The sequence below is a fragment of the Osmerus eperlanus genome, chromosome 24 (genome assembly GCF_963692335.1).
Source record: "Osmerus eperlanus chromosome 24, fOsmEpe2.1, whole genome shotgun sequence".
In the NCBI taxonomy this organism is placed as follows: Eukaryota; Metazoa; Chordata; class Actinopteri; order Osmeriformes; family Osmeridae; genus Osmerus; species Osmerus eperlanus.
Genome location: NC_085041.1, coordinates 8417165 through 8442092, shown reverse-complemented (window position 1 = coordinate 8442092; position 24928 = coordinate 8417165). Strand labels below are relative to the sequence as shown.

General features: G+C 45.7%; 1 protein-coding gene across 2 annotated transcripts; it reads right to left on the bottom strand.

Annotated features, from left to right (window-relative positions):
* Window positions 1-273: 273 nt before the first annotated feature.
* wdr47b (WD repeat domain 47b) lies at window positions 274-24330 on the bottom strand. Of its 2 annotated transcripts, none has more exons than XM_062450822.1 (16): window positions 24049-24330; window positions 23222-23468; window positions 22726-22809; window positions 14162-14246; window positions 13681-13989; window positions 13061-13500; window positions 11018-11114; window positions 10187-10362; window positions 5990-6259; window positions 5796-5871; window positions 4521-4678; window positions 4278-4447; window positions 3911-4081; window positions 2439-2570; window positions 1904-2122; window positions 274-1752 (listed from the first exon to the last, which is right to left on the bottom strand). In XM_062450822.1, the coding sequence occupies exons 2-16, from the start codon at window positions 23377-23379 to the stop codon at window positions 1610-1612; spliced, it is 2688 nt and encodes an 895-aa protein (XP_062306806.1). In that variant the 5' UTR covers window positions 23380-23468; window positions 24049-24330; the 3' UTR covers window positions 274-1609. The 2 variants fall into 2 exon arrangements, with proteins under 2 accessions (XP_062306806.1, XP_062306805.1); XM_062450821.1 differs by having other exon boundaries at window positions 23222-23416.
* Window positions 24331-24928: the final 598 nt, after the last annotated feature.

Sequence of the window (24928 nt, the reverse complement as noted above, 5' to 3'; positions counted from 1 at the left end):
TCTATGGCTCTGCTGCAACCGACGCAAGCAAGCACACCCTGCAAATTGTACCCTCTCTAGTTTTTGTTACATTTTGTTTATATAAGGGGGAGGGGGGGCCTCCCCTGCCTCCACATACAACACCAGATGCCACTGTAGAGCAGAGTAATGACATCGCGAATACGGACGTTTATCATCATTATTATTTTGTATTATTATTAAGAGGCCCCTGATTGGTCGAGGCCCCGGGCTTAAGCCCAGGTAAGCCCGTGCATTAAGGCGCCACTGGTAGGGGAGACCGGGGTTGGGTGGCACACTTTTCACTGTCTGCCATATTTCTCTGGCATCATTTATGTTAGAATGTTCTAACCAGCAGCAAATGAAACGTTATGGTCCAAGGTATAATGAAATATAATTTTCTAAAATGTGGTGATTTGTGATTAAAGTCAGCCCCATCACGGGGTTGGTTGGCACAATGTTAAAATGCTATAGTTACTATTAAATAACGTAAAGAATATTGACCACAGGGGTCATTGTTTTCCTTTATTGCACCTTTACAATTACAACAAAAGTAAAGGTTTAAGTTTAAAACACACGTTACCTTAGAATTTCTGAAGTGCAGTAAAACTGACAGGTCTACTTTAACACAGCCTGGTTCAGCTTGTTTACATTATTTGTGTTAAATCTTTGTAGCCTCTCAACGCTAAAACGGAACAGTACATGCAAAGGTGACATTGTACTGTACACAGCTCCAAGCCATTCAATGGTTAATTTAAATTACGTAATCTGCAATGCAGTGATGGTAAAACGTGCACTTTTAAAACCTCATCATCTTATTCACTCTCATAATATACTTTGTATAAGTGTGGTTGTTTAAAACATTATCATCCACAACTTTATCATCCAACAGCATTTTTGTACTTGTGCAAAAAAGAAATCATAGTTGCTAGCAAATTTTGATCAAATAATCCTCATAAAATTATAGATAGTTAATGAATAATGACAGACAACATGAATTCCATAGAATTTGTTACCAATCCAACAACAAAGCTCACACCACAATTACATTGAGCAAATGTGTACAAACAACGGTGTCAGTAAAGACTGGACACCTGAGATACAAACTATAACATATCAAGATAAAGCTTTTAATATTAGGCACCAGATGATTTACATACTGTGGTTAAAATGGACCAGATCACCCATTTTGCATCAGCAAAACAGCTAGTTTGAAAGCGTTATTCTATCCTAGCTATCCTCCCCCCAAAACTGAAAAGTGCTTGAAGCAGATGTTCACTATGCTAACATGCATTTGTTGAGTACATTTCAAACATTGCAGTAGCTCTTAACATATTCTTACAGTGTAGTCACATGGAGGTGTTTTTTTTAATTATTTTTTTCCTAAACCTTTTACATAACTAGTATCTGAACAGCCATCCCATGAGGCACAAATGCTTGAAATTGGCTAAAAGCAGTAACATCCAGTGCAAATACAAACTGGGTGAACACATACACACACACACACACACACACACGGGGAAAAAGACATGGGGAGATCCAGGTAGACTGTGTTGTGCTTTCTTGTGGTCAGTGTCCCCCCTCTTGCTCCGCCAAATGACCGCCGAGGGCATCAGGCACATTGTGACCAAAGAGTGACTGTCCGGTCTGCAGAGGAGGACAGGAAGGAGAGGTCATGCGTGTGCCACCTACACTGGATCACCTTGTCCCCGTGTTCCCCCGCCACGGTCCGAGGAAGCGGCTTGGTCAGGTCGCCTGCATGGGGTTGAGGAACACAGGCAAAACAAGCTATGAGCTCACGCAACCAAGGACAGGCACACCAGTTGTCCACCAGTTCTTCCAAATACTAATACTTTTTCTAGGCCATTCCTTCATTGAGCATGGGTGTGTGTGTGTGTAATATGACCTTGCAGGTCAGTGACAATGACTTTGTTGTCGTAGGAGCCCGTCAGCAGGTAGTGGGCGCCGGGGGAGAAGCGGACTGAGCGGACGTCGCTGTCGTGAGGGCGGTACGTCTGCACCATGCGCCCCCCCCGGATGTCGTACAGCATGCAGCTGCTGTCCTCCTGGCCCGTCGCCAGGAGACGCCCGCTGGGGTCCACCGCCACCGAGGCCACAGCACTTCCTGCGGGTTGAGAAAAAAGAAGCCATGGTTGGTTGGATCCCGGTTGGATCAAATATGCTGAAACTAACCCTGCTTGCTGATACCTTGAACAGACACGGTTTTGCACCAATAAGACTTAAAAGAAAAACAAGGAGAATCTGGCCATGACTACAACTGAGAAATCATTAAACCATCAGCGCCCCCTAAGGGAGAAACTGCATCACTACAACTACATATTACTGCATTATGCTGTCAACCTCTCTGTCATCCACAGCATTCCAACAACAAATCGCCAGCCACCTTCCTGCCAAAGTAGACCCTTAGCAGTTACCCTTACCAGATCCATGCAGGGCTGTTCCCACCACTCTGACACAGCTAGGCACCCTGAGGTCCCAGAAGCGAACAGTCTTGTCCTGGGAGCCAGTGGCAATCATCCAGCCCCCCCACGTGTACAAAGACAGAATGTGACCTAGAGGGAGGGGCAAAGTGAAAGAGGATCTCTTACTACTGGACATGGTGTTTAAAGATGAGGGGTGTAAAGATTCTCTGTTACAAACACCACAAAACACACTCACAGGCCTGACTTTGTCCTGGATGTCTTTTGAGTTGAAAAGAGATGAAGCAGATTTTAGTTTCTGCGCTGATGGTTAAGCTAAGGCACTGGTAGCATTGTATATGTTTGTTACAAAAACTTGTCAGGGATGTTTATGCACATAACTGTGACTAAGTTGTAAGCTACATACTTTATAGTTTAATACTGCTGCTGCTTTGATTCATATTTGTATAGTTTGGTTTAGCATTTATTGAGCTATTATGCAAATAAATATTGTTCTTTATTGACTTGGAGAGACTGTGTGCAAGTAAGTGTGTGTTGTATGTTGTATGTTGTTGTGTGTGTTACCTAAATGGCCACTGAATATATCTTATTGTATATATATATATATATATATATATATATATATATATATATATATATATATATATACACACTACCGTTCAAAAGTTTGGGGTCACTTAAAAATGTCCTTATTTTTCAAAGAAAAGCACTGTTTTTTCAATGAAGATAACGTTAAATTAATCAGAAATACACTATACATTGTTAATGTGGTAAATGACTATTCTAGGTGGAAACTTCTGGTGTTTAATTAAATATCTACATAGGTGTATAGAGGCCCATTTCCAGCAACTATTACTGTATGTGTTCAAATGGTACATTGTGTTTGCTAATTGCCTTAGAAGACTAATGGATGATTAGAAAGATTAGAATTAGAATGCCAAAGGTCTGCAATGTTGTAATTGCTGCAAATGGAGCATTATTTGACGAAAGCAAAGTTTGAAGAACAAAATGTATATTTCAAATAAAAATAATTATTTCTAATAATAATAATTAAACTTGTAAATGTCTTGACTATATTTTCTATTCATTTTGAAAGTTATTTGATAAATAAAAGTGTGAGTTTTCATGGAAAACACGAAATTGTCTGGGTGACCCCAAACTTTTGAACGGTAGTGTATATAAATATTATAATTTTTAAACATTGTATATTAATGCTTCGAATTATTTAGAACTGTTGTAAATGTTCAACATTTTATAATTACGTTTTTTTTAAACATTTATTTAACTAGGTGAGCCAATTGAGAACATATTCTCATTTGCAACGGCAACCTTATATGTTTATAGTATGCACCTTCCTGCCATAGTAAATTCCTTGTTTGTGTAAACTTACTTGCCGAATAAAGTTGGTTCTGAAAGTGTGTCTGTGTGCATACTGTACATGTATGGCCACATAGTGTGTGTGTACACTGTACCTGTATGGCCACTGAGAGCATGCAGCCCCTGTCCCCTCTGACAGTCTGTGGTGTAAATGTTGCAGTCTCCAGCCCCAGCACTGATCAGTATGGATCCTCCACTTTCTGGGCCCTCCATGAAGGCCAAGTCTCTGATGGTTCCATCATGCATGCTAAACTCCAAATCTGGGCCTGCCCCCCCCCCCCCCCCAGACACAAACCAACCAGAACAAAGTTTAGAACACAAAGAGAGGGGTAGGTACAAGACAGTACCAGCACCAAATTTTTCATACACTAAATACACTAATTCAGACAAACAAATGTTGATAAAACACAAACGTGCACTTGCACAATACTAGCATAATGTACCCTCCAGAACCCCTTATACCTGTGGCGTTGCAGGTGTCAGCGTTAAAAGGAAGCACCTTAACATATTTATCATTGGAGCCAGTGGCCAGCAGTTGGCCACAGTGGCTCCACGCCACACAGTAGATCGAGCCCTTATGGTGCTTGTTCCTTCGGAAACGCACAACTGGTTGCTTGGCTGGCCCTGAAACACTGGGGAACAGTACACATGTAAAAGGTAGAACTAACTTGTTCCTAATAGGCTATGGAAGTGCGATGGCCTTACTTGGTGTTGAGGGTTTCCGGGTAGGCACAGACCCGCAGGGTTTTAGAGTTGGAGCCAACTGCGTAGAGTGCCCCTGTTGGATGGAAAGCGACAGCGCGCACAGCCTGAGTGTCTTCTAGACTGTTCACAGCCACAAACTGGGACTTGGGCTTCCTGCCCTGGATAAAACAAACAATATATAAACATAAGTGGGGGTCTGAGGAATCACAATCTGAATTGACTTCCTTTCCTAGACCCTTCCTTTTCAGTTTATATTTACAACTAAATATATACAAATATAAAAAAGAGTGGAGATTTTCAAGAGAAGACTTACATCTCTGAACAGGTTCTTAGGAGTTAGCATCACTATATGTGAAGTGTGCCCTTTGAATATAATAAGACTTTATATAGCACATTTCATACAAGAATAACAGCTAAAAAGTGCTTTTCATAAAATCAATACAAACAATATTATAAGTAATAAAACCCTTCTGAACACAGGCCACAGTACGGTAATCCAGAACGATCTCAGACCTTTAGCAGAGCAGTCCAGAATCTATGTTGCTCAAGCCTTTTGATTACAAGCCGCAGTCTTTGCGGTATCTCAAGCCACAGTCTTTGTGGTTTCCCAATATAAATAAAATGTAACAAAACACAGGCGGCAATCTTGCGGGAATCTAAAAAATCTATTAAAACAATAATACAACTAATAAAAGTAATAAACCCTTCCGAGATCAAATTTGTTAACTCTTGTGTTATCTTCGGGTCATTCTGACCCATCAGTCATTGTGACCCACCGTCGTATTGCGACAAATTTACTGTATACAAAAACAAAGTGAAGCATTTTATTTTAACCGTTTGGCTGTCCCAGACCCCCCACATTGCAAAGGTTAAAAGAAAATACTTTTTATTTGTTTTTGTATTGGGTAAAATTTGGTAAACACAACGATGGTTCGTTATGAACCTTTGAGTCATGTGACCCGAAGGCTGCACAAGGTTTAAATGCTTTGGTAAAAAGATAGGTCTTTTGAAAATGTCTAACGTGTTTGTTTCCCTAATATTTATGGGTAATATGTTCCATAGTTTTGGGGTGTAATTGACAAAGGCCGCATAACCAATCTTTTTATGACTGCTTCTGGTGACCTCTAATAGGCCTTCATCTGATGATTGCAGTGTTCTAGCTGGTGTGTAGTTAGTAAGAGAGTTATCAATGTAGCTAGGTCTTTGTCCGTAATATAGTAAATTATTTGATGCTCCGTACCACATGGAATCACCATCAATTGGTTGAAAACGTACCTCTTGTGACTTGCGCATGGTGGGACAGCCAGAATCGTCTTCGACTTTCGGCACGTTGGCTCTGAGCCTCTGAGCACTGTTGAAATCACCACACACAAACACACACAGACCCACAGTAGATAGTTAGCATGCTAGTCGCATCGCCATACAGTTGCTTAGATATTCTAGTTAGAAACTAGAAATGACCCTCTAACTTTTCAGTGAGGGTAACGGGGGACACTTCCGGGGAGGGCAAACCGAGTACCACAGCCTTCAACGGGGTACTGCTGCTGCCTCCCCCAGGCCTTTCTCTGAGACAGCCTGTCTCTGGGGTCTTGGTGCTGCTGGGTGGGGTGGGGATGATAAGGGGTGTGGGGGTTGCGGCAGGCTTCCCCATCACTCCGTTGCATTGCTGGGTGAGACTCTGTACCTCCTCACCCAGGTTGTCCATACCCACGTTCATCTCCTCCAGCTTCTGGATGGACCTACACACACGCGCACGCACGCACGCACGCGCACACGCGCACACACACACACACACACACACACACACACACACACACACAGGTAAAGGTATCCAATCTGCCATTCACGTCATGTCCCACTACTCTTAAGGCTCCGTCACACCATAACGTTCTGGTTAACGTTCTCTGAAAGTTCTAATCGTTCAATTTCGAGCGTTCTAGGGCGAGGTGGACACATCTGGCGTGTGACTAACGTGTGACTATAACGCATGACTAGCGTGGGACTGACGCATGAGGAGCGTGTAACAGCGACCAAGTAAGACACCCCTGAAAACTTTTAGCGTATGACGACGTGTCACTGGGTCGCGACAATTTGTGACGAAAGCAAACGATGAAAACAACGTTTGCTTTCGCAAACGATAAATAACAACCAATTCAAGCTAGGGTAAAGACTGACCAACAATAGCCAAACGCGTGCAACGTTAGTCAAACGTCCACAAACGTTCTTCAGCGTTATCCAGCGTTTAAAAATAAACGTTGAAGAATGCTGGTCTCCATGAGAACTTTTTGTGCATGTTCAAAACTTTTTTTTTGGACCAGCGTTCTCCGACGATCACCGACGATTATCAGCGTCACCAGCGTCCACACAACGCTCTTTTTGCGCTATACCAGCGCTATACCAGCGACCATGGACGATTACCAACGTTTCCTCTAACGTCATAGAACGTTGACCAGAACGTTATGGTGTGACGGGGCCTTTACACAAGCTTATACCATAGGTTTGTCTTTGTGTTCCGTAAAAGGTAACCACAGTTGAAAATGACCATTTGAACAGGAGAAACAATATCTTTGATTAAAAAGGGCACTGACGTGCTCAGAAACCACCATATATTCTTACAATGCTGAAATTGATCTCTGACATTTTGGTATAACTTAAGATATCTTCAACCATACATCATGTAGTAACATATTTTAAGTGTTGTTGTATTCTTACATGCTTGAACGTGGAATGCAGCGCCAACAGACAAAACACGACACCCTTCTCCTAGCCCCGACAAGAGAAAGGGGTTTCCCCCTTTTTTAATCTTCCAGGAGAAGCTTCAAAGCTTCTGGCCCAGCATTGGGTCAGAAGGTAGACCAAAATGGTCTTACAGTATGGAGACAAAGGAGTCTGAGGAAAACTAACTTTTCCTGGATTTATAAACATTCCCCAAGAAATGGTCGAGTGCTGCGCCGACAATTAAGCAAGTGGCTGCTCCTGTGGAAGGGAGTGTCGGGAGGAGTATAAAGGGAGAAGATCGATAGGGGAGGTTTGTTGGTCTGGGAGCCGTTGTGGTGGACATCACGGAAGTGTATCCAACTGTACACCTGTTGCAATCGGGGGGTGGCTGCATTCGCAGACCATTTAGGGCTGCCGGCGCGAAGACAGCGAGGGGGGACAGGGCGAGGTTCCTGGCGGGTTAGGGTGACGTAGACAGTGGGGCTATAGGCGTACCCTTGTCCACTCCCAGCCTGTGGAGGAGGCTCTCCTGCTGTCCTTGGAGCGGCCTCACAAAGCGCAGACCCCAGGGGAGGGTCTCAAACTCTGGAAAGTTACCGTAAGTATAGTGATTTTAATGCTTACAAATTGTCCGTTCTGTGTAGGCTACCGCTTGCCGGTAGTTTTAGGTCGACCATAATTTTAGAGTGTAGAGCAGAGAGCTACAGTACTGCGGGAGGCAACTGGAGCACCCGTACGGATAGAGATACCCTGCCAGCGGTCCCGAGACACGTGTGAGGTTAAGGTGAAGTGTGGGCGTGATAGCACCGTGTGGCCATTGCGTGCTGTGCCGTAAGGAGATATGAGCGTGGGGTTGTAGTGTTTGACAAGTGTGCAATGATTCCAAATACAAATGATTTAACCCAACTATTGTTAGGATTATAGTTACCGCTAGACTGGAGGTGGCTGAGCGGTTAGGGATTCGGGCTAGTAATCAGAAGGTTGGCAGTTCGAATACAGGCCATGCCAAATGACGTTGTGTCCTTGGGCAAGGCACTTCATCCTACTTGCCCCAGGGGAATGTCCCTATACTTACTGTACGAGGCCCATCTCTCTCTCTCCTTTCCCCCTACCCACACGTTCTTCACATAGCTATTGTGTATCCTGCTTTCATTATAGTTTACTGTGCTATTCAAACTCGAGACTAACCCATAACTTCTCTGGTATTTGTTCATTATATAATTACATTTTCTTAAATAAATCATTGTGTATAATACTCGCGTTATCCCTCATGTTATCTGATCTGCTCTACTTTGATAGAATTCATTACTTAAGATTAGACTGATTATTACGAAAGCTATTATTAAACAAGGTTCTATAAGGTTTCCTCAGACCCTTTAAACAAATTCTGAGGTGGTGCCCCCTTAACTATATACTTTATTATAAATGAAGTATTTCTAATCTTAAACCAACTGCTTCTGGTGACCTCTAATAGGCCTGCATTTAATGATCGCAGTGTTCTAGCTGGTGTGTAGTTAATAAGAGAGTTAGCAATGTAGCTAGGTCCTTGTCCGTTTAGAGCTTTGTATGTGAGGAATTCTGAAGGTAACAGGAAGCCAGTGTAAAGTAGCTAGGACAGGACTAATGTGTTCTCTCCTTTTAGTTTGGTTAATAATCTAGCTGCAGAGTTTTGAATGAGCTGTAGTGGTTTTCTTGGAAAGACCAGCGAAAAGTGTGTAACAGTAGTCCAGCCGGCTGGATATAAAAGCATGAATTAACTTCTCTGCATCATTTTGGTTTATGAATGGTCGTACCTTCGTTATATTCCTGTGCTGAAAGAAAGCTGTTTTAGTCATGTGAGAGTTGCAATTCAAATCTGGGTCCAGGATTACACAGACATTTGTCACCTCTGGTTTAAGACAGGGGGTTAAGCCTCCTAGATTCTTACTTAGCATCTCTCTTTTGGATTTGGGGCCACATAGTAGGACTTCAGTTTTGTCTTCATTTAATTTAAGAAAGTTATCATTCATCCATTTGTTTATTGCCGACAAACAGTTGGTAATGGAATTTATGGCTGTTGCATCGTTGAGTTCAGCGGATATATATAGTGTGTCATCCGCATCTATGGAAATCTATATTATGTTCTCTGATTGCCGCCAAGTGGTAACATATACAGATAAAAAAGTAATGGACCTAAGCAGCTTCCTTAACCCTGTTAGAAAGACCAGAGACCGTAACAGGTTGCGCATGCGCAGAGATCTGTTTTCTCAGCAGCATCTCGTGAGTGTGGAAGTTTGTGGCAAAAACAACAGAGGAGTCTGCACGGTGTTAGTTTGGTTGTTCTAATCCAACCACAAGTATTTAATGAGTATTCTATTCCAACCGCGGGGATGCACGTTACTGGCATCATAGTTATAATTATAGGTTACTGAAATGGACGTGAATGACCTGTAGATGGTAGTATAATCACATAGTAATCACCATTATTATGCTGTTATGAGCAATTGGTTGTGTGTCTGAGATATGTTTATATTAAGCCTGTATGTGAATGTTATGTATGCATACTAATGTATAATCTGTAATTTATTCTCTTTTGATAGACCACAAACAAGAAGATGAAATATCCTTGAGTTACACTGAATATGCCTGAGTCCTGTGTATTGCTGTGCTGCCTACAATAGCCACGTAATCCCATGAAACTGCATTCCGACTCCAGAGGTGTTCTTACAGACACACCAGGGCGACACCACCATATCTGAACCTGAACCTATACAGTCCTTTACACCCGTAAACAGAGAGATGTTATGAGGTTTCCCTCAGGTGGATGGTCGGCAGGGTGGAGGGAACACCAATACCATGGTACCCCTTAAATATGAACTTCTCTCTCTTATGGGGTGTCCCTTGACTCAAATGGGGGTTCCCCATCAGCACCACCTCCATAAAAATACCTGTTGGAATTGGACTCCTACCTGTTGAGGAATGTCTGGGTGAGGTTGTGCTGGACTTGTGTTCCCTCCTGAGGCTTGACCCCCCCCTCCAGTAGCATCTGCTGGTAGAGCTGTCTTTGCTGCTGCTTGGTCTCCAGGTGCTGCTGCACACGCAGGCGCTGACGGTAGTACTCCTGCACCTGCTCAGTAGACTCGCGCTGTCGACGTGGTGAACACACACACCATTTCACAACCACACACATACACACCAAACCTGTGAGTGCAAAATACATGCACACACAGCCACACTTGACTTAATGTCTTCAGCCTAAGATGCAAACTTTACTGATCCAAGGTCTCAAAGCTCATCCGTATACACACACATATATATATAAAGTTTCCCCAATGACCCCATCAAACCCGGTGTCCAACATATCCCCACCCCCACCCATGACGATATGCATTCACACACACACAAAAATCCAATCTACACCTCTCCGATCTTGGGATGTACAAAAATGAACGATGAGCGCGCTAGCTTGCCGACCGCCCATCACAGCAGTCTCACTGCCCTTGACCCCCGTGACCAGGCGATGTCTGCCGAGGCTGATGAGGAGGTCGCAGGAGGCAATATCTCATGCTCTCCCCCCTCCCCGTCAGGTGACAGGGGCATGGGGGGATGCCCCCCCGAGCCCCTTACCCCACCCCCCACAGGAAAGGAGTCGTTGGGGAGGATTTATGAGTAGGTGAAGTTAGGGGGCATAGAGAATAATGGGGGGGGGGGGGGGGGGAGGCAGGGAGAGGGAGGGTAGGAGGGGAGATTGTGGGGGTTACCCTGACACTTGCTTTATTCTTTTTATTTAATTTCATTACCTCATTTCTTTCGGTGCTACAGGGTGGCCCACCGTCCATCCCAGGGGCCAATGGAGTACGCACTGCGCTGGGCCCATTCAAACCCCGTGGCTGCTTTCTAGAGACAGAAACACAACATACACGTGACTCACTGCCAGCAGAGCCGTTTACTGTGTCCACATGACTACGGACATGTAGCTTCATAGTGATCATTATCCAATCAGGAAACAGGCGTCTGAGGTCTGTCTCCATTCTATCTGGAGTTTAATTAGTATAGACATTACATGCTGCCAAGGCCCCACAAGGGATCTGATAGTGTCATCTAACACATCTCTGATGAAAACTGACCCGGGGGAAACGACTGTCAGTTCTGTTGCGGTGTGGTAACAACTCTTACTACCAATCACCCACATCAGGCCAAAGCTGTGTCATGTCAGATTTTGATGTATTTGGCTTTTTGCAACTACTTCCAGCAGTCAAAGCAGCAACATTGAAGCATTGGTAACCTAGGATTGCCTAGGTTAAAGTTAGTCCTAAACAGAGATCCAGCATTTAGATGAATGCCTAGGGGTTTGCTTGAAGTGAGTTGTGAATTGATAAACACAAACAACCAACACTGTCAGGGCTCGACAACAACGATGGCCCGAGGCCAGTAAAAAGTAACGTTGGGACAGTTAAACTAGCAACTCACTGTCCAGATCAGGCCACTGCAAATTATTGATTGAAAAAAAAAAATTGCATTCTAAAAGTGCATTTATCCTTCATATGTTTTGCTATCTGCTAAATGCATAAATAACTTTGAAGCTTGTGCGGCGCACAGTTGGCAAATAAAGAGTTGAGTAGTGAGTGACGAGTGGTTGTCAAATTGTAATTCTCTAATCTCGATACATTTTTTAACAACTGGCGCGAGACTGGCGCAAGACAATAAAGTGAAGATGGCAGCAAAGTAGAGCTACGAGCTCAAACGGAAGCAACTTTTTGTATGGAACTAAGATGGACTGTGTCGTCTGTTCTCGTCTAAATCAGACAAAAGTGGATCTTTTTACACATGCACCGAAAACAAAAACTGACCAGCCATGCTAGCAGACAGCACCTGGTTTGCGTGACAGCTAAGCGGATGGTTGACAATCCATCTTCCAGGCCGTTGACCATGCTGGTCCGGAATTTAAATGCAGATGCCCATCGTGTTAGATACCATCATTACATATTGGAATAGACACAAAGAATTTGAGTCCTTCAATGGTTAAACATGTTAACAGAATAACATAACTTATACGTCTTTTGTTGTAACAATGATAAATTACAACTTTTGGAGGGGGGGCCAGTAAAAATTGTCTTGGGGCCAGTAAGTTTCAAACCCAATTTTTTTTAATGTTGAGCACTGACTGTAAAAGCCTCAACAGTCTCTAGATATTCAGAATCTTCCCAGCGCTACCAGCGGTCGTAGACGGCTACATTGAACCGTTTCCCGCTCTCTGCATAGCTCATGACACTCACGGCTGTGGTAATCAACAATCAACGGCCCGCTCCACAAAAACAGAGCTGACATGCCTCAGAGGGGAGGAGAGCCCTCAGGGCTGGGGGAGAGGCCGAGATAGAGAGAGAGAGAGAAATAGATAGAGGGAAGGAGGGAGAGAGAGGATGAGAAAGAGGGAGAGAGAGGGTGAGAGAGACATGTCGAGAGCCGGCCTCCTGCACCAGTATTACGGTCCGATAACGTGAAGCAGGCCTGTAGTGTGAGTTGTCTGCCTCACGTTCCAGCACGAGCCGCCAACCGGGGTGAAGCGAAGTGCCCTGGAAGATGTTTTGTATTGATTGTTACTTTCAAGTTCATTGTTGCTAAATTAAAATGCACACAAGTCCAGTTCACCAGTTTCTAAGTCTCCTTGAATTGGACTTGTCACGTGTCAACCAATCAAAATGTCTTTGGGGTTCCATAGCGTTTTACGTTGAATCATAGTAGGATCATACAACCTGCGCATTGGAAACTGCAATGTAGGTACACCAAGAACACAAGCCTGGAACGTTTGTGTGCTATTCGGTCTTTGTTTCCCACCCCCTTACCTCTCTGGGGAGTCCTCCTCATGGTGGAGGTCATTCTCCACAAGGCTACGGCTCAGACAGGGCCTGACGCTGCCCTCCATTCCCCTCTTATCCTGGGCCGCCAGCCCGTGGGAGAGACCGTCCAGGGCCGGGTTCAGGGAGCGGGACATGTAGGTGTCTGCAGACAGGGGTCGCTGGCGTAGTGGAGAAGAGGGGCACGGGGAGAGGCGGTTGATGAGGGGACTGAGGAGGTCAGCGTGGCCGGCTTTGGGGGGCTTGACCAGGCGGTCCACGTGGATGCTGAGGGTCTTCTGCTGGAAGGAACAGGAGAAGGCCCCGGGGGAGAGGTTCTGGAGCCAGGAGAGCAGGGAGAGGTCCACCTCGTCACAGCCGTTACCGCTCAGAACATCCACCCCCAGGAGCACCTCGCCCTCTGTGATCTCCTCCCCTGTGGCTTTACTCTGGAATCCAGAATAGGACACTTGAGAAGAAAACTGGGCACGTACAAAACTGTCATGTCAAGAAAACGAAAGTACGAATCGCGAATCCCAAGGCATTTCAATTGCGAGACCAGACATGACAACCTCAAACTTCTCAAAACACAAAACAGAAAAAGTGAACCGTGAGGTGGGGGTGCTAACCTGACAGTACTCCACGCAGCACTCATAGAGGATCCCCTTAATGAGCAGCTGGAAGAGACGGTTTCCACTGGCCCTGAACCCTGCCTCGCTCAGTTTCCTGTCTGCGGGGATGAACTCGGCCACCATGGCGCAAATCTCTTCAAAGCAGTGGACGCGAGCCGTACTAGGGTTCCAGTCCTTGAACTCTGCGTGGTGGGTGAGGCGTGGCAGGGTGAGCAGCAGGCACAGTTTGCTGTAGTCGTCTTTGGTAGGACAGAACTCCTCCAGGCTGTGAAGACATTTGACGGCCTCCTGCATAGTCAGCTCCAGCTGTAGAGGTGAGGGACATTCGTGACGAGGATGTTTACAAATGCAGCATGTCAATGCCATAAAGCTACTGAATGGTTTTTGAGAGCGTTTTGTTGCAGTGTTATTGGGCCCTCAAAAGTAAACGGCACAAAACTCAATGGAGTAGAAAGTGCTCCAAATAGTGCACACTCACATTCTGATGGTCTTCAGCAGCTGACATGGCGTTATTCACACACAGAGCTTCCAGAAACCTCTGCTTCAAAATAATATAACGAAACCTGGGGAAACATAAAAATACTCAATTAATTATACAACACAATTATGTGGATACAAATCCCGAACAACCTACGCTTACTTTAATTATAAAATGTATCTTTGTATTGTGAGGGGTCAGGTGGAATACAGGGTCCGGGGGCACCCTCTCCTGGGAGGTAGGCCCAAGGACACTTAATTGGTATGATCGAGTAACCAGGTGAAACGCATATGCTTGATTGTGTTTTCTTTAAAAGGTCCCGATTAGGTGAAGGAGAGGACAGAGTGGAGCTGGAGAAATACTCGGCAGACGGCGGTTGAGTGACTGCCTGTTATTTCGCCGATTGTTTGTGTTAACTTTGTTTTGACGTAAAGTGTTTATTTTACCGTTTATGGAAATCCTAGTACGGCAGTGTGCCTGCTAGTGTTCTGGCTCCTCTGAACCAAAAAATATAACCGAAGTGTTGCTGCAATTGTCCGTCTCATCGTCTCGTTTTTGCTGTCCTGCACCCGGGGGAAAGTATTCTGTGACGGAGATAGCGGATCGTCACAACTGGTGGAAGATGCGGGCACTGGAAGCGAAGACGTATCCCCTACACACCCCAACGGTCCAATTGCAGTACCCAAGATGACAAGCGGGGAAGTGGTGACGCAGCTGGCAGCCCTATCGGCCCAACAGACCGCAACCTTGAACGTCATCAGGCAGATGTTGGAAAGGGAACTGTGGGGACGGCCCACACCTGAGTAGCCTGATACCCCGTCTCACGAAGGAGGATGACATGGAAGCCTATCTGACGGCCTTTGAGAGGACTGCGAGGAGGGAGGCATGGCCGGTTGGAGAGTGGGCGGGGCTCATTGCCCCACAGCTGACTGGTCCGGCCCAGGCAGCCTATTTTGACCTGGGGGAGGAAGGAGCAGAAAACTATAACACACTGAAGCAGGAGATCCTGGCCCGGTTCCACCTCAGCCCCAGGGAAAGGGTGTGTCGATTCCACGAGTGGAAGTACTGCGAGGGTGAGTCCCCGAGAGGCCAGCTACACCAGCTCATTCGGCTGATAAAGGGGTGGCTAAGACCTGCCAACACTATCGAAGAGGTGTTTGAAACCATTGTGGTAGACAAATGTCTCAGGGAATTGCCTACCCACCTGGTGAAGACGGTTAGCCACAGGAACCCTACCACCGTGGACAGGCTGGTCCAGTTAATAGAAACGGCGGGGCCACAGAAGCCCTAGTGTGAGCAGGAGGGGATGGGGGACCTCTTCGAGGACCCAACCCTAAGAACGAGAGGAAGATGGGACCTCCTAAGAATGTTGACGGGACGCACTCCCCAGCGCAAGAACCCAGGAGTAGCGCTCATACTCAGGGAGCATGGTATCCTTGATCAGAGATGACCTACAAAGGCAGTGGAATTATCTGGCTGAGGATATGACGGTCTTGTGCATCCACGGGGACAACAGGGACTACCATACCGCCTAAAGTCAAGCTCAACACCCCAGCGGGAAAGACGACAATGTCAATGGGGGTGTCTCCTGTCCTAACAGTGCCAGTGTTGCTGGGGCGGGACTGCCCGTTGTTCGGTGCGTTATGGGCAAAGGCAGAGAGGAGTACCCAAGCCCAGAAGAAGAAGAGAAACACGGTTACACGTATCGGACTGGCCCACTCAACCAACGGCCACCGACGACCTGCGAGGAGAGGGGCTGACAGACGCCATAAACGGGACGGCTTGCTGGGGGAAAGAGAGACGGCGCGTAACGACGAACAGGAGGCGGATACTCCAGAACAACGCCTACGACAGCTGTTTGCCGAGGCCTCGCTGGAGGAAGAATGGAAGGGCTTTGGGAGTTCACAGGACGAGGGGGTCAAATAGAAGGACAGACTACAACAGCTGTTCATGGAGACCACTGAGGACGAGTCATGGCACGGGTTCCACACAGTCGTCTGATGTCGAGGGCGAACACCCCCCCCCACCCTCGACCCAACGTCCGGGACGTGACCCTTTCAGAGGACCTAATGGGACAGTTTGGGAAGGCCCAGCAGAGGGACCCATACGTCTGCAACGCAATGGGCAGAGTGGTGATGGTGGATGGAGAACGACTCATAGCCGAGGAGGAGTTAAAATACCCATTCTATGCCCTAACCAAAGGATTGTTGTACTTTGTCTGCGAACGCAGGGGTGAGAAGCGCAACCTGTTGGTGGTCCTATGCACGTACAGGGATACCGTTCTCTATCTGGCACATTCGCACGTCCTTGGGGGACACCTAGGAAGAGAGAAGACGGCAGAAAGAGTGCTGGCCCGCTTCTACTGGCCGGGAATGACAAAAGACGTAGCTAAGTAGTGTACTTCATGCGACATCTGTCAACGGACAGCCCCTAAGGTGCACTACCGTAACCCTCTGATACCTCTCCCCATCATAGAGACTCCTTTTCAGAGGGTGGCCATGGACTTGGTGGGACCCCTACCACGCTCTGCGCGCGGCCACGAATACATATTGGTGGTGGTAGACTACGCTACAAAATTCCCTGAAGCGATCCCCCTAAGGTCAATGGCCACAAAGGGGATAGCCAAAGAATTGTACCTGATGTTTTCGCGGGTCGGCCTGCCCACTACCATACTGACCGATCAAGGTACGCCGTTTATGTCCAGATTGATGAAGGACCTGTGTAAGCTGTATAAAGTGGAGCAGATACGTGCCCTTACCGATCGCTAATAGATCAAGTGGTTCTGATGAGGGACAGGATGGCTACAGTATGGCCAGTGGTCCGGGAACATATGGCAAGTGCGCAAGCGACCCAAGTGAGGTCGTACGACAAGTTGGCGCACCCGCGGCAGTTCCAGCCAGGGGATAAAGTGTTGTTATTAGTTCCTACCCCTCAACATAAACTGCTAGCCCAGTGGCAGGGCCCTTATGACGTAGTGACACAAACATCCCCGGTACAAGGTGATACAGCCCGACAGGAGAAAACCTGAGCAGATCTACCACATCAACCTGTTGAAGTCGTATCAGGAGCGAGGAGCGCAGGCTCTGTATGGGAGTACAGCTGAGAAGAAGGCGGCCTCCCCCGAAGTCCCATTGGGGACCAAGCTCACAGCGCAACAGAGGAGAGAGCTGAAGGCGCTGGTTAAGAGGAACAGCCGGGTGTTCTCAAAAGCGCCCAGACAGACAACAGCCATCCAGCATCACATCCCCACCGAACCAGGGAAAAAGGTGCGTCTACGCCCCTACCGGCAGCCCTCACCTCTTTCCTCGCAAGGAAAGAGGTGAGGGAGATGCTGAGGATGGGAGTCGTGGAGCCCTCCACCAGTACCTGGTCCAGTCCGATAGTGCTCGTGCCCAAACCGGATGGATCGGTAAGGTTTTGTAACGACTTCAGAGGCCTTAACTCCATATCCACATTCGACGCGTATCCCATGCCCAGAGTGGATGAATTGATAGAGCGTTTGGGGAAGGCCACCTTCATCTCCCCTTTGGACCTAACCAAGGGAAACTGGCAGGTACCATTGGCGCCTGAAGATCGCCATAAGACTGCTTTCGCTACGCCTGATGGTCTCTACCAATACGTACGCCTTCCATTTTTTTTTTCCAGAGATTCCTTACAAATCTCTGCATGGATTGGCACCACTGTACCTCTCCGGTCTCCTTGCACCCTATTGCCCCGCAAGGACACTTAGATCTCAAGATCTGGTGGTTGCAAAAATTAAGAAAAAAACAGCTGGAGGTAGGGCGTTCTCATATAGATCACCTCTTCTCTGGAACAAATTACCTGTCTCAATTAAGGAGGCTGATACTGTTTAGACATTTAAAATTAGGTTAATAACGTTCTTGTTTAGTCAATTCTACGATTGTTAAAGGTAAGTATGTGTGTATTTACATTCTATGTAAATCTGGGGTGTGTGTTTGCCTATGTGTGTATCACATGTAACTTTTAAATTGTAATTATAGCTTATATGTTCACATTTCCCCATCTGGATGTTACATATAAAGTAAACCTGTTACTGTATATTGTTACTTTTATAGTTTCCGTTGCTGTATATTGTTACTGTTATTGTTTCTGTTACTAGTTGGAGACAACGGGGGACGGGTTGTTTTCATCCTTATTCTATAAGTATAACTTATTTTAGAGTTCTTTCCCCTGGAACAGATTTCATGTTCCAACCGAGGGGGGCTGTCGCTGTCTTGGTGTGTGGGGCTGCATCAAATACCCCTTTTTGCTCTGTTAAATTGCTGCAATAGTCCACACTTGACCGGTGGGGATCTCATTCTATTATGACTGTAACTGTTAGCTTCTCCTGGCATTCTCTAATCCCTGCTCTCCTCTCTCTGCCCCCCCCCCACACACACACATACAGTTAGGTCCATAAATATTTGGACATTGACACAATTTTCATCATTTTGGCTCTGTATACCACCACAATGGACTTGAAATGAAACAATGAAGATGTGCTTTAAGTGCAGACTTTCAGCTTTAATTTCAGGGTATTTACATCCAAATCAGGTGAACAGTGTAGGAATTACAACACATTTTATATGTGTCCCCCCCCTTTTTAAGGGACCAAAAGTAATTGGACAATTGGCTGCTCAGCTGTTCCATGGCCAGGTGTATGTTATTCCCTCATGGGAGTTCGTTATTTCATTGACAAGGAGCAGATAAAAGGTCTAGAGTTCATTTCAAGTATGGTATTTGTGTTTGGAATCTGTTGCTGTCAACTCTCAATATGAAGTCCAAAGAGCTGTCACCATCAGTGAAGCAAGCCATCGTTAGGCTGAAAAATCAAAACAAACCTATCAGAGAGATAGCAAAAACATTAGGTGTGGCCAAATCAACTGTTTGGTACATTCTTAAAAAGAAAGAACGCACTGGTGAGCTCAGCAACACCAAAAGACCCGGAAGACCACGGAAAACAACTATGGTGGATGACAGAAGAATTATTTCCCTGGTGAAGAAAAACCCCTTCACAACAGTTAGCCATATCAAGAACACTCTCCAGGAGGTAGGCGTATCTGTGTCAAAGTCAACAATTAAGAAAAGACTTCAACAGAGTAAATACAGAGGGTTCACCACAAGATGTAAACCATTGGTGAGTCTCAAAAACAGGAAGATCAGATTAGAGTTTGCCAAAAAACATCTAAAAGAGCCTGTACAGTTCTGGAACAACATCCTATGGACAGATGAGACCAAGATCAACTTGTACCAGAATGATGGGAAGAGAAGAGTATGGAGAAGGGAAGGAACTGCTCATGATCCAAAGCATGCCACCTCATCAGTGAAGCATGGTGGAGGTAGTGTTATGGCGTGGGCATGTATGGCTGCCAATGGAACTGGTTCCCTTGTATTTATCGATGATGTGACTGCTGACAAAAGCAGTAGGATGAATTCTGAAGTGTTTCGGGCAATATTATCTGCTCAGATTCAGCCAAATGCTTCAGAACTCATAGGACGGCACTTCACAGTGCAGATGGACAATTACCCGAAGCATACTGCGAAAGCAACCAAAGAGTTTTTTAAGGCAAAGAAGTGGAATGTTCTGCAATGGCCAAGTCAATCACCTGACCTAAATCCAATTGAGCATGCATTTCACTTGCTAAAGACAAAACTGAAGGGAAAATGCCCCAAGAACAAGCAGGAACTGGAGACAGTTGCAGTAGAGGCCTGGCAGAGCATCACCAGGGACGAAACCCAGCGTCTGGTGATGTCTATGGGTTCCAGACTTCAGGCTGTCATTGACTGCAAAGGATTTGCAACCAAGTATTAAAAGTGACAATTAGATTTATGATTATGTTAGTTTGTCCAATTATTTTTGGTCCCTTAAAAAGGGGGGGGCCACATATAAAATGTGTTGTAATTCCTACACCGTTCACCTGATTTGGATGTAAATACCCTGAAATTAAAGCTGAAAGTCTGCACTTAAAGCACATCTTTATTGTTTCATTTCAAATCCATTGTGGTGGTATACAGAGCCAAAATGATGAAAATTGTGTCAATGTCCAAATATTTATGGACCTAACTGTACATCCCTTGTGGTATGTGGGGTTTGAGCTGTCAGCACCTGCCTGGTCGTCGGTCGGCCAATGCTGGACCTGGTCGTCAACCGGAAACCAGTCTCCATGACGGCCAACAGCGAGGCTCCCGGTCCAGTCCTACATCTATAAAGTTGAACAATGGATTTTGGTGTTTCAAAACCCATTGACACTGTATGACTATGTTTAGCCTGTGTTCTGCTCCTCTCTCCAACCGTCTCTGGAGGAGGGGATCCCTCTCTGAATTGCTCCTCCCAAGGTTTCTTCCATTTTTTCTCCTGTTGGGAGTTTTTTGGGGAGTTTTTCCTTGTCTTCCTTGAGGGTTTAGGTTGGTTGAGGGGCAGTTCTATGGGCGTATGTGAAGCCCTCTGTGACATGCTTGCGTGTAAAAAGGGCTATACAAATACATTTGATTTGATTCATTTGGGTTGCATGGAGCAGCAGCCACCTTCCAGCGGCTGATGGACACGCTGCTCCGCCCTCATCAAGAGTATGCAGCGGCCTACATTGACGACGTAGTCATTCACGCGGACGACTGGGACGATCACCTACGGAAGCTACAAGCGGTCCTGGCAAGTTTGGAGGCAGCAGGACTAACAGCCAACCCAGCCAAGTGTCATCTGGGCTTGGACGAGGCTGAGTACCTAGGGTACACGATCGGCAGTGGACTAGTCAGGCTCCAACAGGAAAAGACCCGGGCTGTGAGAGAATGGCCTCGCCCTAAGGACAAAAAAGAAGTACGAGCGTTCCTAGGCCTAATGGGCTACTACAGACGGTTTGTGCCTGACTATGCAGGGATCGCGGCTCCGCTTACGGAGCTGACAAGGAAGGCCGAGCCCCACCGTGTCCGGTGGAACGCACAGGCTGAAGAGGCCTTCCAGAGACTCCGTGTAGTGAGCCTGTGTTGAAGATACCCGATTTTAATGCAACCTTCTCTGTCTCCACAGATGCTTCTAACACGGGGATAGGGGCGGTGCTCTCCCAGGGGGAAGGGGAGGATTCCCACCCTATCCTCTTTATTAGTAGGAAACTGACACCAAGAGAGCGTAATTACGCAACGGTGGAACGAGAAGCGCTTGCCATAAAATGGGCACTGGAGTACATACGGTACACCTTCTGGGGAGGGAAATCCACCTGATCACAGGTCACGCCCCCCTTCAGTGGATGGCTGGGAAGAGAGACTCCAGCAGTCGTATCACCCAGTGGTTTCTCTCTCCAGTCGCTCCAGTTCCAGGTGATCCACAAGCCCGGTAAGCTGCATGGCAACGCAGACGCGCTTTCTCGCCGTGACAGATGTAACAAGGCTGGCGCCAGTCCCTCTGGGTCTGAACTGTGGAGGGGGGTGTGTGAGGGGTCAGGTGGAATACAGGGTCCGAGGGCACCCTCTCCTGGGAGGTAGGCCCAAGGACACTTAATTGGTATGATCGAGTAACCAGGTGAAAAGCATATGCTTGATTGTGCTTTCTTTAAAAGGTCCCGATTAGGTGAAGGAGAGGACAGAGTGGAGCTGGAGAAATACTCGGCAGACGGCGGTTGAGGGACCGCCTGTGATTTTGACGATTGTTTGTGTTAACTTTGTTTTGACGTAGTGTTTATTTTACCGTTTATGGAAACGCTATGATGGCAGTGTGCCTGGCTCCTCTGAACCAAAAAATATAATCGAAGTGTTGCTGCAATTGTCCGTCTCAGCGTCTTGTTTTTGCTGTCCTGCACCCGGGGGAAACGTATTCGGTAATGGAGATAGCGAATTGTCACAGTATATAAAGAGACTGTACCACTGTCAAATGAACTTCATAGTAAGTGAGCACCACATGTTGAGAGTGTCAATCCTCTATGAAGTTTTAACCTAATTCAGTAACATGGGCCAGGGACTTTCTGCATGAATGGCTAATCAATATTTGGTAGGGTAGAACAGTCAGTAGGATATATTTAGCTTGCATAAATCTGGACATACACTGTATGGCTAAAAGTATGTGGACACCTGACCATGATACCTATTTGAGATTGATGGACATCCCATTTAAAAAATGTGGGCATTAATATAGAGTTGGGCCCCTTTTGGGGCTATAACAGCTGCCACCTTTCTGGGAAGGCTGTCCATAATATTTTGGAGTGTGTGTGGAAATGTGCTTCTATACAGTTCCTAGACTTAGGGAGGTTAGGCAGACCTGGCTTGCAGATGGCATTCAAATTCATCCCAAATGTGTTGTTTGGTGTTTAGGTCAGGGATCTGTGCAGGCCAGTCATTATCAAGCCACTTAATAACAGTGAACAATATGTAATTGCAATGGTGTATATTAATGATAAATGATCAAATGAAGGGAATTATAAAATGAAGGACACTATAGAAACAAAGTGGGAACCGACTCCCTATCAATGCCCGAGATTTTGGAATGAGAGGTTCAACAAGTATGTCTGTGAGTCTTGTTCACTGAGCGGTGTCCACATACTATTGGTCATATTAGGGTACATTTGAGAAGAACCCACCTTTTCTTATTAAACTTATCCATTCCTTCCAATGGTTGAATAAACTGTAGGATCTCCTCCCATTGGCCATCTAGTATCAGCTGTCTGAATAGATCAGGAAAGAAGGCATTGCTAATTGTCAGTCAAGAAGAGAAAATCTTGGCAACAGCATAACTCAATTCAACCACTAACACTGTATGTGGCACTGTACAAGCTTAAACAAGCCAAATGTGGAAAAAGGGGGCATATTAAGTAGCCTCAAAATCAATAATGATGAATGGTCATACTATCATCCACAGGTTAATGTAATAATGTGTCAGATAGTCTTTGGATTGAATTTAGCTGGGGAACGTCAATTCCAGTGCTTTGTAATAGAGAGCTTGTGATGGTTTATAATGTCAAGAAGAGAGGCCTGGCACTACAAAAGATGTGGCACAGATTTACAGCACCAGTACAAACACAGGAACATGGCCTTTTTCTGTTCCAACGGTTTTAGGGATTCCTAGAGTCCCAGTACCTGAGGAAAAGCATGTCATCCGAATAGAGGCCGTTGATCACGCCACTCTCCTTCTCTAAGGCCAGCATGCTGATGTGCAGTTTCCGGGAGTTGAGGAAGTCCAACATGAGCTTGATCACCTCCGCCTCCTTGATGTTGATGGTCTCTTCCGCTGTCATAGTAACTGTCTGTCTGTCCACCTGTCAGTTTGGGTGCCTGTAGAGAAAGAGAGAGGAGTAGATGCCTACAAGCTGAATTGTTTGCATCACTAAGAAAGGGGGAAAAGTTAGGAATCACACAGCAATAAGTTGTTTAAATACATCCATTTCAAAACAAACAGATTCCCACACTGGCAGCCTTCAATTCTGTAACTTTGTTTTCTTCAACTGTTTTGACAAATGAACATATTCCGGCAGATGCATGATTATAAGTTATTGTTGATGCAACATCTTTGGATAGACAACAATACATTTGGTGTAGCTTCGCATTAAAAGCTTTAATATTTTAAGGTATTGCCCATGATTTGGCCCAGGGGCTTTAATAACACATCTAGCTAGCCACCCTCCCTTTTCCCTGCTAGCATGCTAGCATAGAACATAAATATGCTGCCATGCCATTGCACTGCGTACACGTAAAGATTAGCGGGCAGTAGTCTATATGCAGCTCTATAACGTAACATGCTGTACATTGCAGAAAGCCAAGGACAATGCTCTAAGAATAAGAGCCTTCCAGATCGAAAAGAGCTGGTTAAAAAGCAAGCTAAGCACCGGTATTCCAAGCATTAAACACAACAATTCTCACCGGTACCAACAGGCACCACCCAAAATGATTTGTAGCCTACCCCTCACCTGTCAATTCCTCCTGGTAGCCTACAATGACGCTCTACATGAATTCGATAAACGCACACTTGCAAACGCAATTTTTTCGCAGCGACCGATTTCAGTTTTGGGAGGGCATATCAAACAAATAATTCGTTTCTTCTGTCAATGGTGCTGATATGGGTCCTGTTTGTTGCACGTTATTGCCCCGGTTGCCAAGCGGACAGACTGTAGCAAACCAATCCAACTGAAACCATGCACTGCTCTCACTTATGACGGAGGGTGCGCTCGGCTCAGCAACTTTCTGCTGTCTCTTGCAGTGGATGCGATTGCCAGCGTTTGAGGTGATGTCGTTTTGTCACAGCGACAATTCAAGACAATTACAATTAGATGGCAGGGTAGGGCAATCTGTGTTTCCAACTGTTCATTAACCAATATGCACAAATGAATTTGACTCAGTAATTACATTTGATAAAATTATCGTCATTATGACTGTTTCTAAGGATCTTTTGTGTGGTTCTGAGAGTCAAATGTATACATTTTACATTCGCGGTTGACCTTACTATAATTTTTTTTCTTAAAATATTTAGTTTGAGCACAAGAAGGCACAACACACATTGGAGGCCATGCTTAATTTTATTCAATGCTAAAGAAAACTCAAACAAAACTACCAAATTCAGCAATATGATTTATGACAGCACAGCTTCTGCTAAAACAAAATGGAAGCAGTGCTTCTCATAGATGGACAGATGAGTTCACAGCAGCACACTGTACACTGCCCTGCCCACATGTTCTTCACTGAATGTACAGTAACAGTTAAATATCCATTCATATTGGCCTTAAACAGCCAAATAAGACAACAGCAAGGTCCCAGTTATATCCCTTTACTAAAAAGATGAAATAGTGACAT

Bases quoted from the DNA above. Each gene is read 5' to 3' on its own strand.
- wdr47b (XM_062450822.1), bottom strand. From the start codon at position 23,379: ATGACAGCGGAAGAGACCATCAACATCAAGGAGGCGGAGGTGATCAAG. The intron at 6,260-10,186 runs GTAGGAGTCCAA...GCGTGTGTGTAG, and splicing joins ACCCAGACATTCCTCAACAG to GTCCATCCAGAAGCTGGAGG. The intron at 2,571-3,910 runs GTACAGTGTACA...CCCTCCCTCTAG, and splicing joins TGCTCTCAGTGGCCATACAG to GTCACATTCTGTCTTTGTAC.